The sequence below is a fragment of the Geotrypetes seraphini genome, chromosome 11, assembly GCF_902459505.1.
Source record: "Geotrypetes seraphini chromosome 11, aGeoSer1.1, whole genome shotgun sequence".
In the NCBI taxonomy this organism is placed as follows: Eukaryota; Metazoa; Chordata; class Amphibia; order Gymnophiona; family Dermophiidae; genus Geotrypetes; species Geotrypetes seraphini.
In genome coordinates, this window is record NC_047094.1 from 57,559,539 (window position 1) to 57,576,572 (window position 17,034).

General features: G+C 39.9%; 2 protein-coding genes across 5 annotated transcripts in view; one reads left to right on the forward strand and one right to left on the reverse strand.

The window, feature by feature from the left end:
* Window positions 1–2,161, forward strand: part of CLUAP1 (clusterin associated protein 1) — a 130,983-nt gene extending 128,822 nt beyond the window's left edge. For both annotated transcript variants that reach the window (XM_033914557.1, XM_033914556.1), the window contains exon 12: window positions 1,757–2,161. In XM_033914557.1, the coding sequence (XP_033770448.1) occupies window positions 1,757–1,924 (168 nt within the window). In that variant the 3' untranslated portion in view covers window positions 1,925–2,161. The remainder of the gene's footprint in view (window positions 1–1,756) is intronic.
* Window positions 2,162–7,917: 5,756 nt separating this feature from the next.
* Window positions 7,918–17,034, reverse strand: part of NLRC3 (NLR family CARD domain containing 3) — a 145,830-nt gene continuing 136,713 nt past the window's right edge. For all 3 annotated transcript variants that reach the window (XM_033915094.1, XM_033915095.1, XM_033915093.1), the window contains exon 21: window positions 7,918–9,635. In XM_033915094.1, coding sequence (XP_033770985.1) covers window positions 9,545–9,635 — 91 coding nt within the window. In that variant the 3' untranslated portion in view covers window positions 7,918–9,544. The remainder of the gene's footprint in view (window positions 9,636–17,034) is intronic.

Below are 17,034 nucleotides of genomic sequence, written 5' to 3' on the forward strand. Positions count from 1 at the left end.
AACAGGAGACAAGGTTTTCATTAGCCCTAGGAGAGCATAGCTGCAGTTCAAGTAACCATCCTGGATGACATTCTGGTGAGAGGGAGTTTGTCTGGGTTACACTCTACATTGGCATTAGGTATACCAAATTGCCCTCCAAGAGCACAAGCAGATACTTGCAGAGGAATCTGCCCTTCTCCAGGCCAATGCAGTCAAACCTGTGCCACTAGGGAAGGAAGGGAAGAGATTCTATTCCCGGTATTTCCTTGTGCCCAAAAAAGTGGGAAGATATCATCCCATCCTAGCCCTAAGCACCTAAATTTCAGATGATTTCCCATGATTCAGGAACAAGATTGACTATGCTTTCTGTACCCATATTTCAAGCAGTAATATTTGTCATTCATTCATTGCTATTTATTTTGTTTACATTAGCTATGAAATGATTTGATGGTTTTAATCTAGAGACCCAGGGTCTTCATGACCAAAAGTCCACCATAACACATTATTAATAGGCAAAATTAAGGAACAATGGCAAAGTAGTATAAAGATGCTTGCATGGCCACCATTCATGCTGCACCTGTCATGTGAATTACTGACGGATTTTGGTTTCCAGAGTTGTCAGTCCAGCATCTGTTGCCAGCTCTATAAAATTGTAAAAAAAACAACAAAAAACCATCTTCCTAGGACTCTCTCATATGTGTTTGTGTAATGCACTGCATACATCTAGTAGTGCTTTAAAAACCGATATGTAGTAGTAGTAGTAGTTTAACAATGTAGGTGTTGTTGTAATTAGCGGATGAGTAGCTTACTGGGTAGTGTTAATGGACTGAAAATCAGGTACAGTTCCCAATAAAACTCCTTATGACCCCAGGCAAATCACTTAACCCTGCATTGAAAACTTAGGGCTCCTCTTATCAAGGTGCGCTATGGGGGTTAGCACGTCGGGCATTTCATCATGCGCTAACCCCCGCGGCAAGCCAAAATACTATCACCTCGTCAATGGAGGCGTTAGCGACTAGCGCGGCAGGCGGTTTAACACGCAGTATTCCGTGCGTTAAACCCCTACCGCAACTTGATAAAAGGACCCCTTAGCTTCTGAGCCCACTAGAGTCAGAGAAAGTACCTGCTTGGTTGAACCATAGAAAAGCAGTGTATCAAATCTTTGGCTCTTGCCCTGCATTTGTCATTCTTTATTATAAAGTTTCCTACATCAATTTATTTTAAATATGTATATTAATCAATTATCACCTAAGGCTGTATATTACTCATTATTACAACATTATTTCTTTTCACATTTCATCCTGCTCCTAGTATAAGTACAAACAAATTATATTATTTGAGTTGACTCTTAGCAACTTTTATAGTCTTCATTCCAACAGATTCTGATAGTTGTAGCCTTGTTTTTCAAGCTCAAATGTGTTAAATGTATATACTAGATACTGGTAACTATATTTATGCTTTTTCTGAGTTGAAAGTTCAATAATACTTGTTATCCCAGTGCATTCAGGTACTGTTTTTCATTTCCTCAGTGGAGCAACAGGACCTACCAGAATGTATTAGAATATGAAATTTTGAAAATCCACAAAATAACTCCAGTTAGCTAGTTGGCAAGTCTTTCTCTGTATCCTTTAAGTATCTTGATAGAGTAGCAGGTTATTATTTCTGAGCTTGGCAGATGAGTACTAAATAAATTTCATAGGCATTTCAGGGACAATTGAATAAGAGTCCTCTAGATATAGCAGCTGTCACCCTGATAATCAAATTCCCTTTCCTGCAGGATGACTCTGATGATAGTGAAATGGACATGGATGATGAGGATGAAGATGAGGATGATGAGGATGCTGATCTGGAAAATGACAACAACAGCATTGAAATTTCACCCACCAAAGCAAACCGTCGGGCAAGAAAACCAGAGGTGCTTGATGACAGTGACAATGACTTCTAGATATCTCTCCACCACAAAGTTTTGATATCTTTGCTTGTAACTTGTGCATTAGAGAAGGAGATGTTTCTATTACATCCTCCTTTGAAACATTTTCTACTTGGGCAGCTTTCTTTTTAAATTTATTATTGTAATTATTCTGAGCATTATTTTTTGTGGAAAGATATGTTCCCATTTCTTAGTCAAAAATTGTTATTCTCTTGGACAAAAATGACAAAATAAAGTCATGTTAGTAACTGATATTACTTGTAAATGTTTTAATTACTAAGCTGCAGATTCCAGACACAATGGATTCAAAAGAGCTACTAAGATTTATAGTATCAGAGCTGGATGAGAAAGCAATTGCCAACACATGCAGAGTTGAGGAGTAGCCTGATTTGTGTGGTGCCCTAATGCAAAGCTTCTTTTATTATTTATGTTAAAGCCCATTGTTTATATTCAGCTGAATAGTAAAATATGCTATTCAGTACAGCTTACTACGTACATTTAAGACATGATTTTGTTGTTTATATGAATGTAAGTAGCATCATCTACTCATATGCATGGCAGATTTCGCAAGAATGTTTAATGAGCAATTGAACCAATTAAACACCAACTTCTCAGGAAAATGGTTTTGAACATCAGAGGTAAGCATAATTCCCATAATTTGTTGCTTGTTTAAATAATAGAAGATCTGATAGTCTTTTATCTCGATTCTTTTGGGGCAATAAAAAACCAAGAATAGCTTTTCATTTTTTGTTGGGATCTTGGTCCCAGGGTGGTCTGGGAGTTCTGAACATGCATACTTACAACCTAGCTTGCTTGCTCCACTATTTGGGGGACTGGATGTTGGATCAACATCAGTATACTTGTTTTTGAGTATGAGCTGGAGTGCTATTGCCCCTAGCGTTTGGGTTCTGTCCTCCAGGCACCTCAGGCGTGCCTTCCCATTTACGTTCTAGTCTTTTGCTTTCTTCTTTGCTGGATGCTTGTAATGCTTTCGTACCTTTACTGGGGGGGAATGTTAGGGGTGTCTGATCAATTGCCTTTTCGAGGGAACCTTCAGTTTATAGCTGGGTGTGATAGCGTCACCTACCGAAAGTGGGAGCGTCTTGGTATATCTTTGTTGTCTCATGTTCTCTGCGGATGGATCATTGGTGTCTTGGGAAGCTCTCAGAGGGCGGGAGGGTTTTGAGTCTGGGGATTATTTTGCCTATTTACAGCTGAGGCATTATTTCTGTTCTTTACCAGTGGAGGGGCTTCATGTGGGCTTGGGCACTAAGCTTCAGATTTTTTTTTTACTCAATTTGTGGAGATGGGCCTGTCCATTTCTTTGCTTCATAGAGCTTTGTCCCTTCTTGCTCCCTGTAGATCTTGGGATTCTTTGTGTCATCGTTGGGCACCAGAATTGGGCATTTCTCTGGCAGATTTGGACCTGGGTTGTCTCATTAAACATATCCGAACTTTGTCTATCTCAGCTGAGCTTCGTGAATGTCAATTTCGTGGTCTCCATCGGTATCACTGTAATTTATCGTAATTCAGCCTGCAATTTTCTGTCAAAAATTCTTCTAATTATGCTGTAAATCTGCTTCTAATTTTGTAAACCTACTTCTAATTTTGTTGTAAATCTGCTATTCAACGCTGTAAATCTGCTTCTAATTTTGTAAATCTACCTCTAATTTTGTTGTAAATCTGCTATTCAATGCAGATCATTTGCTAATTGATGTAAACCGCCTAGAACTCACTGGGTATGGCGGTATATAAGAATAAAGAATAATAATAATAATAATATTTTACTCAAACACAATTGTTTAAGTCAGGTCTGTCTGATTCTTCCCAGTGTGAACATTGTTTGCATGCTGATAAGTCTTTCTTTCATGCCTTTTGGAGCTGCCCAGGGGTCAGAGCCTTTTGGAAACAAATTGTACGTTATCTTGAGCGCCTCTTGGGGAAGTCTATTCCTCTTATCCCAGTAGGATTCTTGTTGGACAAATTCGAAGCCTTCAGATTGCCTGCAGGTTCGCATAGCCTCTTTGTGAGGAAAGCAGGTCTTTTGGCTAAGAAAGTGATTTTGGAGATATGGACCTCTGATTCTTCTCCTTCCTTTTGGAGATGGCGTAACTGTCTCCACAATCTCATGCTCTTGGAGAGAAGTCGGGTGCGAGGATCCTTTGGACAGAAAAAATACTTTCTTTGTACCTGGGGTTTATATGTGGACTCTACCCCATAGAGCCCGTAGTCCTGTTTTGTATGCCTTGTGAATTGGTACTTCCCTGGCTGAGGTTTGGGACCTCCTTCTTCCTGGGGTCCATCTCTTTCTTTATTTTAGGGGAGGAGGTTTGTTTTATTTGTTTTCTACTTTCTTGGGAGGGTGAGGGTTGGGGGGGGGGGGGCTTTGCTCTCTGAATCCTTGTGGCCCATAAGAGTCCAGAGCCCTGAAACGGCAGTGTTTGTATCTTTACTTTGTCATTGGGTTGGGGATGATTGTGTACTATTGTCTTATTTGTTTACTGTGATGCTACTGTTTTAACTGGGACTTCTCCATCTGCTTTGTTTTTCTGTTTAATATTTGGTGAACTGTCCTATGTTTCTTGTTGGGTTTCTTATTATCAATAAAATAACTGTTTCAAACCTAACAAGGGTCTTGGGCGGGGGGGGGGGGGGATTTCCGATTCTTTTTTCCTCCCTGTATTTAATCTTGTTTGCTGTTTTACTTCTTTCCCATGTCAGTATAATGGCTGCCTTCTCTTGCTGTGTCTGTCATTACACTTTATTGTGACGGGGAGAGGGCTAAGGGGAGACAGTGTCTTGTTTTGCTCTTTCCAACATGTTCTTTTACTGTTGCATACAAAACATTTTGAACATTTCCTGTAACTTATGTTGCATTATCTGTTTCTTTCTCTGTTCAATAAAAATTGTTGTACCATAAATAACAGAAGATCTGAAAGATGTTAGGTTGCATAGGGAGAGGTATGGCCAGCAGGAAAAAAGGAGGTATTGATGCCCAAGTTGGTGAGACTTCTATTGTTTACAATTCTGGAGGCCGCACCTTCAAAAAGATATAAAAAGGATGGAATCGGTCCAGAGGAAGGCTTCTAAAATGGTATGTAGTCTTCATCATAAGGAGTATGGGGACAGACTTAAAGATCTCAATCTGTATACTTTGGAAGAAAGGCGGGAGAGGGGAGATATGATAGAGACGTTTAAATACCTTTGTAAGATAAATGTGCATGAGTTGAGTCTCTTTCATTTGAAAGGAAGCTCTGCAATGAGAGGGCATAGGAGGAAGTTAAGAGGTGATAGGCTCTGAACTAATCTAAGGAAATACTTTTTTACAGAAAAGGTAGTAGATGCATGGAACAGTCTCCCAGAAGAGGTGGTGGAGACAGAGACTATGTCTGAATTGAAAAGGGCCTGGGATAGGCATGTGGGATCTCTTGGAGAGAGAAAGAGATAATGGTTACTGCGGATGAGCAGACTAGATGGGCCAATTGGCCTTTATCTGCCATCATGTTTCTATGCCCAAAAACTTAACTCAGTCTTTACTGGATCCAGGCAAATGTTCCTTGCGCCCCCCTCCCAAAAGTAAGTAAATGCTGCACAGTTAGCACATGCAAATGACAAAGCTAATGCTAAATGATTTAATACATCCTGCATTAGGCCATTTTTCCCCCACATTAAAAGTGTGCTAGCAGTTAACACGATTTAGTAAAAGGGCCCACAATGACAATCGCAAACACAAGAAAGAACACTAAGCTGTTATTTATTACAAAAATTGTTTTTCTTTTGTATGTTTATTAAAAATGTTAATTTAGAAAAAAAGAAATATATTATATTGTATACAATGCAGAAACCTTTATTACAAGTTTAAAATTACAGTTGTTTATGATCTGATTTTGTTTTTACAAGATTCACTCAGTGCTCCCAAATCTTTTCAGATTCCTAAAAGGTAGATGAGCTGGAACTTCATCCTCAAGCCAGCAAGATATTTTCAACATTACAATTGCATGTAACCCTAGGGAATTAAATTATTATATATAATCGCATGTCATAAAAAATTAACATTAGAAATCTATTCCAATCTTTGGCCCCTTTCTCTTCTTTGCTGACTCATTTTTGGTCTATTACCCTGATCTGTTAGTAGTTTTTCTTCTAAATTAAATCTATTTTGGTCACTCATTTATTTATATAGGCACAGATAATCCAAAAATGAAGAACCACAATAACTTTTTTTTAAAATTCACCATGACTCATGGCAGGAATCATGGGGCCATAATGACTTTTAGCTGAGGAACAGCCAGGTTATATTTGTAAGTAATGTTCACTATTGTTGTTTGGTTAATGAACAGAAGAGGCAGCATGGTCTAGTGCAGTAGTCTCCATTCTTTTTCACATAAAGGGCCACAAAGTGGTCATGAGAAAGCTCTTGAGGCCACCAAAAGATTTCAAGCTCATATATTTAACTTAAAATAAAATCATTAGTCTTACTTGTCTATTTTTCTCATCTCTAAAATAGACTATTCCCTAATAACAGCCATAACTCAATACGTGGCTCTTTTAGCCCAAGGAACTGGCAGTGCTTTTTAGAATGCTTCAGGATGCAGGGATGTGGTCCCAGATGCTTTCGGGTTGCCAGCCATCAGACAGTACCTTTTCGAGCAGCACTAGTTAGGAGGACATTAGGCAAACAATACCTATTAAAAGCCATCCCAAGTGATTATATATAAGTAGCAAATAGCAACTCTAGCTCCTGGCAGACAACACATTTATTATGCTGGCAAGAACCCACTAGTCCTGGATCATCTGCCTTCAGATTATTAATGGTTTCTCTGGTACTCCCATTTACAGATCCTACCACTTTCACCTTCCTTCCCCATTTTTTGATTTCCCTGGGTTGCCAGGTGCTATCATTCTAGCAGCTCATAAAACAGGACCCTCTAATGCTATTTCTCTTGTTACCCGGGGCCTCTCTCTGTAGTGCCCTGCCCAGAAACAGGAAGTTCTGTCAGAGGAAGCAGGATGCCATGGCGAATGGCTTCAGGAAGCGAGAGAGGTAACATTCCTTTAGCGGGGCAGCACTTGAAACTAAACTAAACTAAACCTTAAGTTTGTATACCGCATCATCTCCACAATCATAGAGCTCGGCACAGTTTACAGGAACTGGTATAAAGAAGGAACTCCATAGTAAGGGTTGCAGGAACTTAGTATAAAGATGGAACATCATAGAGGGAAGGAAGTATTACATTTTTGAGGTTAGCCAAGTTTTCAGATGTTTTCGGAATAGTTGGAAGGAACCCAGATTCCGAAGTGGGGTAGTAAGGTTATTCCAAAGCTCTGTAATTCTGAAGAAGAGAGCTGTCCCTAATTTTCCTGCATGGAAGACGCCTTCTAGCGAGGAGAAGGATAGTTTGAATTTTTGGGTGGATCTGGTGGTATCAGGACTTGAGGAATTCCAAGATAGGGGAGAAAGGATGCTGTGTAGGATCTTAAAAGTTAGGCAGGCACATTTAAAGTGAACCCTGGAAATTACTGGAAGCCAGTGAAGCTTGGCAGAAGCGGGGAGACATGGTCAAATTTACTTTTTGTGAAGATTAGCTTAGCTGCAGTGTTCTGAATTCGCTTAAGTCTTTGAAGGCTTTTCTTGGTTAGACTTAAGTAGATGGAGTTACAATAGTCCAATCTGGAGAGGATGATGGATTGTACAAGGACCGCAAAATGTTGTTGGTGGAAGCAGGAGCTCACTTTCCTCAGCATGTGAAGGCTAAAAAAGCATTTTTTTTTTTACCAAAGAGTTGAGGTGGTCATTAAAGGAAAGTGTAGAGTCAATGATGATACCCAGAACTTTACTTGAGAACTCAGTGAAATGAGGGTGGGTAGCTGATCTAATTTTGAGCTGAGCCAAAGTAGTTTAGTTTTGGACTCGTTCAGTTTCATTTGTACAGTGAGGGCCCAGGATTGGAGGTTCGTTATACATACTGTTATGTTCTCAGAGAGGTTAGTAAGGTTCGAGTCGGTCTCGAGGAGGACAAGGATGTCATCAGCATAAGTGTAAAGTGTTTCAAGGGGGGTTAGGTGGAAAGGAAGACATATAGATGTTGAAAAGAATAGGGGATAGAGGTGAACCCTGCGGGACTCCACATAACGGTTTACAAGGAGAGGACGTGGTGCCATTCATGTTAACAGTGTAAGAGCGGGATCGTAAGAATTTCGAGAACCAGTCAATGCCTATCTCAGAAAGTTGGTAAATTAGAATATCGTGATGGACAACATCAAAAGCTGCAGAAAGGTTGAATTGAACAGCGAACTTATTACAAGAATGTAGTTGTTGAACCTTTGAGATTAATGAGGCCAGTAGGGATTCAATGGTGAGGGTAGGAGGTGGCATTCCCCCATTCCTTCCTCAAGCCCCCTGCTCCTTCCACACCACACTCGCACTCTCCCTTCCCACCCCAGTATCTCTAAATGTTTGCCAGCATGAGCAGCTTCTCTGGCCTGTTGCTCATGCTGGCTTTCCCAAAGATGTCACTTCCTGGCCCTGTGACCCAGAAGTGATTTCAGAGGGAGCCTTGTGAGTGCAAGCAGAAGGCTAAAGTAATTGTTCGCGCTGGCGAAGATTTTAAAGAGTTATGGCGGGGTGGGGAAGGGAGGGTGCAAGCGTGGTATGTGGGGCAGAGAGGTGCCAGTGCCTCCACCAAGACAGCGCCCAGGGCGGTCCTTCCCCCACCCCTTTCTATGCCAGTGACAGATGGTGCTGTTAAAAATTCAACCAAACAAAAATGCTCCACTCTAATAGCTAAGGGTAATGTCTTTAAATGGAAGAAAAAGCCTCAGGTTTGTCTAGGCAGAGCATGCAAGCTCAAACCTCCTCCACCCACATCATTGGCTATAAAAATCTTCCATAAAGACTTTACTCTTGCCGTTAGGTTATATTTTTAGCTTGGGACACTAATTACTTAGTTAGCAATGCTGTTACAAGTGTTGAAGCATAAACGTGGCATCTCTGAAAAGCCAACGTTTTACAGATCACTACCGTTTCTTCAGGGCTTGCTGATACCGCTTCACACTGAAAATGCATGAGATCTATTTGCATACTATGGAAGCACTATATGCAAATTAATCTTATGCATATTTATTATGGAAATCTTGAAAACACAACTGAGTTATGACCCTTGAGGACCATGGTTGTCCACCCTAGTCTGTGGCAGAATGGGGATTCTTTCTGCATCTACCCACAAGAGCAGCAATCCTTACTTCATCCTAATCCTAGGCTTCCCTCTTGCACACCTTGCCCTCATTCCATATATACATATTGTTTTAAAAGGAAGAGAACCACTGCTTACAAAGTTAAATCCCAGTTTCCTGTAATAAGAGTACAAGCCATAGCACTCTCACCTGCTGTTTACTCAGCTACTCAATATTGTGACATATGATTAGGAAAAGGAAATGGGCTTCTTTCAGTTCCTTACTCTACCAAAAAGGAGGAGATCCTTTAGTATCGGAGAAGAGAGTTCTTCAATCTGCACTATAATTACAGTTGTCCATGCCCCTGCTTTTCTTCCTTTTATCTTTATGCCATCTTCCAGTTTTCTTCCTCTTCTCCCGGTATGCTTCCTCCTAGCTCCATGTCCCAGAATGTAACACTCTTCAGATTTCAACCACACAGTCTGGAGATTTTGTTTTAATAGCATCAGAGATCACTTTAGCTCCTGACTGACCAATTCGATTTCCTTGCAGGCTAGAAATTGAATAAACACATGAAAATTAACAGACTACAACTAGATCATTAGAGAGGAACCTACCAATAACATTACAAAATAATAATAATAAAAACTAAATATTACCAAAGCCTATCATACTGTATAACTAGCAATTTTAGGGGATCTTAGTGTACATATTCCCACTCCCTTAGCAACTTAAAAAAATCACCAATATTAAGATGCAGGCAGCAGTCTAGCAATGAGATGAGGGCTATCCAGCCTTTTGCACTGAATGTCACATGTTTGCTTATAATAATTTATTTTCTTATATACTGCCCAACCAGAAGTTCCAGGCGGTTCACAGCAAGAGAACTGAGACATATCAGCGAAGACACAAAATACAGTAGAATCAGTGGAATGCAATACAGTGAAATACAATATGATACAGTACAATGTAATATAATGTGAAATCATCGCATAAATTTACCAAACAAATAGGTTTTTATCGATTTTCTGAACTCAAGGTAAGATTGGGATTGGGCAATTAGAGGACACAGCCAAGAGTTCATTTTCTCCACTTGAAAAGCCAGAGTTTTGTCTAAGAAACTTTTAAAATGACAGGATTTCAGAGCGGGGTACATAAACATACCTGAGTTTCTTGTGTTCTTATTTGATGAGAATAATTTTAGTTGGGTGGATAAGTATGATGATAGTAGTCCGAAGAGTGCTTTATAACAAATGCAGCTGAATTTTAAAATAACTCTAGTTTCGAAAGGGAGCCAATGAAGTTGCACGTAAAAAAGACTTACATGATCAGTTGGTGAGAGGTTGTATAAGTGTTCTCAGTACAATGAACTCCTAGCACTTAGGGGACAAGTCTGATCTCTTGAGGTTACAGTAGCAGACTTTGAATTGCTGACGGAGACAGAGAGGTATATAGAGAAGACCTACGGGGCAGTGTAGAGAAGTCCCACCTCCAATCTGGCAGCCCCAGTTCAATAGCATTTAACTTTAAAAAAGGAGACTATGATAATCAGAGAATGGTAAAAACTTAGAGGAGCAGCTGCAAAGGTCAAAAATGTACATCAGTTGTGGATGTTATTCAAAAATACCATCCTAGAAGCACAGATTATATATATATATTCCATATATTAAAAAAGGAGGAAAGAAGACCAAATGGTAGCCAGTGTGGTTAACAAGTGAGGTAAAGGAAGCTATTATAGCTAAAAGAAAGTCCTTCAGAAAGTGGAAGAAGGATCTGACTGAAAATAATAGGATACTGTAGACTTTAAACACCGGCCAAGCTGTTTTTAATCAGAAAAGGTTTTCTAATTATATTACTTATTGTTTCTTTATTTTATTTAATTTAAATATATATAATTATTTAAATATGAGTGCTCAGTGCCCATAAAACAGCATAAGGAATGGCAAGTCAAATGCAAGGTGCTGATAAGGAAGGCATAGAGAGACCTTGAAAAGAAGATTGCGTTGGAGGCAAACACATTTAGGGCTCCTTTTACTAAGGTGCGCTAGCATTTCTAGTGCGTGCTAAATGAAAAATACTAATGCAAGCTCTATAGAGGCATTAGCGTTTAGCGTGTGCAGTATTGTAGCGCGCGCTAAAACCGCTAGCGCACCTTAGTAAAAAGAGCCCTTAGTAAAAAAAACTTTTTAGGTAAATTAGAAGCAAGAAGCCGGGTAAAGAATCGATTGGATTGCTAGATGACCAAGAAGTAACGGGTACTCAGGGAAGACAAGGCCAAAGCGGAAAGATTAAATGAATTCTTTGCTTTGATCATCACTAAGAAGTGGGGAATATATGGTGCCAGAAATTATATTTAATGCTGATGAGTCAGAGAAACTGAAACAAATCTCTATAACACTGGAAGATGTAATGGGGCAATTTGACAAATTGAAGAGTAGCAAATTGCCTGGACCTGATGGTATACATCCCAGAGTACTATGTTCACTCTATTTATTTTTTAAACACCATTATTATTTTCATCTACCTTTTTAAATTTTATTGTTAACCGGCCAGACATTTGTTTGATGGTCGGTATATTAAAAACTAATAAACTTGGAAACTTGGATTGTTAGTAATTTATAAATTATCCATAAAATCCATCATGGTACCAGAAGACTGGAGGTGACTAACGTAATGCCATGTGGATAAAAATGAGTCGATCATGAAAGACTTCTGAGGAAATTAGAAAGTCATGAGATAGAAGGTAATGTCCTTTGCTGGATTAAGAAAAGATAGAAAACAGAGAGTAAAGTTAAATGGTCATTATTCTCAATGGAGAAGAGCAAATAGTGGGGTTCTTCAGGGGTCTGTGCTGGGATCACTGCTTTTTAACATATTTATCAATGATCTAGACATGGAAATAACTAGTGAGATATTAAATTTCCTGATGAGACAAAGATGTTAAATCAGAAGCGGATTGTGAAAAATTGCAAGAGGACTTTGCAAGACTGGGCATCAAAATGGCAGATGACGTTTAATGTGAAGTGCAAAGTGGTTAATGTGGGAAAGAGGCACCCAAACTATAGCTATGTGAATTCAGGGTTCCACATTAGGAGTTACCACCCACATAAAGATTCTAGGTGTCATTGTTGAGGATACTGTACATTGAAACCCTCAACTCAGTGTGCAGCAGCAGCCAAAAGAGCAAATAGAATTTTAGGAATTAACAGAAAAGGAATGGAAAACAAAGATGAAAGTATTATAATGCCCTTGTATTTCCGCACCTCAAATAGTGTGTTCAATTCTAGTCACCGTATCTCAAAAAAGATATAATGGAATTAGAAAAGGTAACAGAGAATGGTGACAAAAATGATAAAGGAGATAGATCGACTTCCCTAAGAGGAAAATCTAAAGCGGCTAGGGCTGTTCAGCTTAGAGAAGAGATGACTCCGCAGAGATATGATAAAGGTCTATAAAATACTGGAGTGGAATGGATAGATGTGAATCTTCTTTGATTTTAATACTGGCACTATTGAGCATGTACATCTGTATTTATTTTGATTTTTCAATCGGACAAGCTTATGTTTTTTAGACCACTCTGCTTTCAACCTTTCTAACACATGATTGGCTATTAAAAGATGACATGGAGCCATTTGATTGGCAACATTGTGTAAAACATTTTGATAGGCGGCATGACGCTGGTATTCTTTTAATAAAAGGCGGCACCATTTTCACCCACAGTATACTGGGCAGGAAGGTAACTGGAATGATTGATCTTATGGTGTGTCCGGGAGTCTTTATTATATTACACACTAGCTGATGCCCCGGCGTTGCACAGGTATTTAATTTTAGCAATAACACTGTAAATGGATTCAAATAAAGATACTTTATAGTGGTGAATGAAAATATTTTTTTACAGCTTAATAAAAACTACAATATTCAAATTATAATATGAAATATTTGACAAAATGAATACAATACAACTAACGCAAAACGTGATTATAAACAACAATTTTAGTTTCACCTCCTGGAGCAAGAACATATAAATTCTTGAGCAAGCAACATAGAGTTGTGGGCCGCGAGACCCCCAGAACATATCACCCCAGGTAGTGAGGGATCTGCATACCAAGTTTCGTTCAAATCGGTCAAGCCGTTTTTGAATTACTGTGAGAATGGCAGCTTTTTACATTTTTTCCATTGACATGAATGGGTGAAATCAGTTTTTATGTTTGTAGCTCCGCCCACGTGTGCAGGTGGGCCGCGAGACCCCCAGAACATATCATCCCAGGTAGTGAGGGATCTCCATACCAAGTTTCGTTCAAATCAGTCAAGTTGTTTTTGAATTACAGTGAGAATGGCAGCTTTTTTACATTTTTTCCATTGACATGAATGGGTGAAATTTGATTTTCTGTTTGTAGCTCCGCCCACGTGTGCAGGTGGGCCGCGAGACCCCCAGAACATATCACTCCAGGTAGTGAGGGATCTGCATACCAAGTTTCGTTCAAATCGGTCAAGCCGGTTTTGAATTACAGTGAGAATGGCAGCTTTTTACATTTTTTCCATTGACATGAATGGGTGAAATTTGATTTTCAGTTTGTAGCTCCGCCCACGTGTGCAGGTGGGCCGCGAGACCCCCAGAACATATCACCCCAGGTAGTGAGGGATCTGCATACCAAGTTTTGTTCAAATCAGTCAAGCCGTTTTTGAATTACAGTGAGAATGGCAGCTTTTTACATTTTTTCCATTGACATGAATGGGTGAAATTTGATTTTCTGTTTGTAGCTCCGCCCACGTGTGCAGGTGGGCCGCGAGACCCCCAAAACATATCACCCCAGGTAGTGAGGGATCTGCATACCAAGTTTCGTTCAAATCGGTCAAGCCGTTTTTGAATTAATGAGAATGGCAGCTTTTTACATTTTTTCCATTGACATGAATGGGTGAAATCAGATTTTATGTTTGTAGCTCCGCCCACGTGTGCAGGTGGGCTGCGAGACCCCCAGAACATATCATCCCAGGTAGTGAGGGATCTGCATACCAAGTTTCGTTCAAATCGGTCAAGCTGTTTTTGCGTGATCACGGCACATACACACATACATACCTCCGATTTTATATATATAGATTATGAATTACTCTGAAGATGGTTGAAGATCTAGTTTTGGATACATGATTTTTAAGATTGCTAACACATGTTTTCTTTGGCAGGCACTACTAAATTAAATGATTTTGTTGGATTCCCTGATGAAGCAGACTGAAACAGGTCTCCATCGGGATCACAGAAGATAGGTGCCTTTTCAACACTCCTACCATTTAAAATTCAATTATTGTTTTTAGGGGGTTTTTTGGACCTATGATTGAAGTGACCCGTTTGACTGGTATAAAATATTCTTGACACCATAGTGAGAGGTGTCTGAGGTCCTTTTTTCTCATATATTTAGAATCAATGCAATCTTAATTTGATTTTTGATCAAGAATGTATATTATTTATTGATTATTGTCTCCTATAGCATATGAAATGTAAGTGCAATTGACTGAAAAACTCAAACTCGTGTTTACTGCTTATGTATGAATGAATGTATAAGATTTTCCTGCTTTGATAAAATTTAATTTAAATACACCTCCCATTTTGTTCATGGTCAAGATGTCAAGTTACCCATTTCCATGCTGGAGACTTTTTAATCAGTCCTGGTTTTGAACTTAATCCCATAGCAGTGTGGGATTTGTAGTACTTGATCCTACCCATCAGTGCTCCAAGTCCCATAATGCACAAGGACGGGGTGGTCAGAAAACCAGAAGAGTCACAAAATCTCCAGTCTGGAACTGGGTTACTTGGCATCTCTGCATAGCACATAATGCAAAGATCTTTGGTCAACTGTGAAATAATCGTATCAGGAAAGGAACACAATTGCAGGTTTTTAACAGTATTCATTTTTTTTGACTTAACAGAAATTCAAGTATGAAAGTACTGATGAAGTCTGCTATTTTCTCCTTCACAGCCCACTCTTAGTAACCATCTCATGTTCTTCCTGCTTGGCTCATTCCAGTTGAAGTATTTTTCTACAGATTATATGAAAAGAAGTGGGCGGAATGACTTCTCTCATGACGTATGTCCAGCTCAGAAGGAAACTGTGAATTCCTTCAATTTATTCTTTTTGTAAATTCTATAACTGTCCCATAATTTTCTATACTGAAAATCTCCAAGGATACTTTTACCTGGGGTGGAAACTCCCAAGTGAGCAGCAGGAAAAGAGCAAGCATTTACAGTGATATTGAAGATAAACTGGAAAAGTTCATCAGGGCAATTGTATAAGCTGGTGCTAAGAGGTAAGTGGAAACAAAGAAAAATCCAACGAATCTGCAGTGAGCAGATGAGACCAAAAAACAAAAAAAGACTGCAGAAAACAATGTACAAGTTACTGGAACTTTATTAAAAATCTTTTCCAAAAAATGGCTCTCGGGTGCTTGAAAGGAGCCTGGTGAGGATCGCGGCTGTGTCAAAAACAAAAGAAAACAAAACAAAAGAAAAGAAAAAAAAAAACAATTGCTGGCACGTAGGGAGAAAGAGGCACTTCCGGTTGCGGCAGGGAAGGGCAGGGCTTCTCTCTCCCCCACAAGCAGCAACAAAAACTCCCGATGTCCGCAGCTGTGACCCCCTCTCCCCCAAAGTGGTAACCCATAGAAGAAAATCACGAAGGTCTTTGCAGACTTAGTAACAGAATATAACCAGAATACCGAGTTTAGTCTGCTGAATCCTGAAGACGTGATTGTTAAGCGAAAAGCATCTGGAGGTTGTGGTGATGGACATTTAAAAGGAGTCCAAACAATGTGGCCAGTTTTTGTCTTCAACCTTCCACCAATACCAACATCATCTACCACCATGTCCCATCCTTAGAAATAAAAGGCAGATCGACTGCATGAGACTGCCGCAGCATTTCCCCCTGACAAGGAGGAGAATGATAGTTGGGTGGGGGAGTTGAGATTGGAGTTGGGGCCTGGGTTGGTGAGGAGAAGAAAAACATGGGATAGCCACTAGAGAGAGAGGCTTTGGGTGGGTGAGAGAAGCAGGCATTTGGAGGGTAGGTAGGAGAGAGAGAATACATGGATGGGGTGGGCCACCAGCACCTCGGCAAGTGAGGACTAAAGGAGCCCTCCCCCCCTGTCCCGGAGAAAGTGAAAGCGCGGAGGAGTGCAAAAGTGCGCGCTGGGGCTTGGTTTGGCTCGCCATGGTCCAGCAGTTCGCGAGCTTCCTGAGGAGCAGCATCAGGTGGCGATACAGCAGCAAGGGTGAGCAAACGGACGTATTTGCCCATTCTGTAGCTAGGCAGGTGTGTGCGGGCAACTGGCCACAGCTGGATTGAGGAAAGGGCAAGGAATCCCTTAGTTGGTACAGCTGGAAGGTGGCTTCAGTGAGGGTCTGGGCAGGGAGAGAGACAGAAAAAAAGATAGAAAGAAGGAAATAAAGAAAAATAGACAGCGGAAGGGAAAGAGAAAGAAAGGAAGAAAGAGACAGGGAACAGGAAGAGAGACAGAAAGAAAAAAAGATAGATGGGGCACGGAGACAGGAAGAAAAAGACAGGGGGCAGGAAGAGAGACAGAAAGAAAGACAGACATCTATTCTAGCATCCGTTAATGTAACGGGCCTAAACACTAGTATTAAAATAAAAGCGTACAGGAGTTCAATGACATGAGTTTGTTACTTTGGTTTTCCTATCACCTTCTTAGGTGCTCGTGTTTCATGTGGCACTTATGTTAGGGGCCACATCTATTCATGGCTTGTTTCTCCATTCCTTATTTTACTTGGGTAAAACTTTATTTATTTTGATTCCCAAGATTTTAACGAGCTATTACCAGGGGACAGTACTTTTTAAAAGTTCAACTACTTTCCTTCTAGACATATGCTTTCATGGGTTCAATTCCATTTTTAGTAGTGTTTCATCCTTCCTAAGCTCCTCTTGAGACTTTAAAAAAAAAAAAAA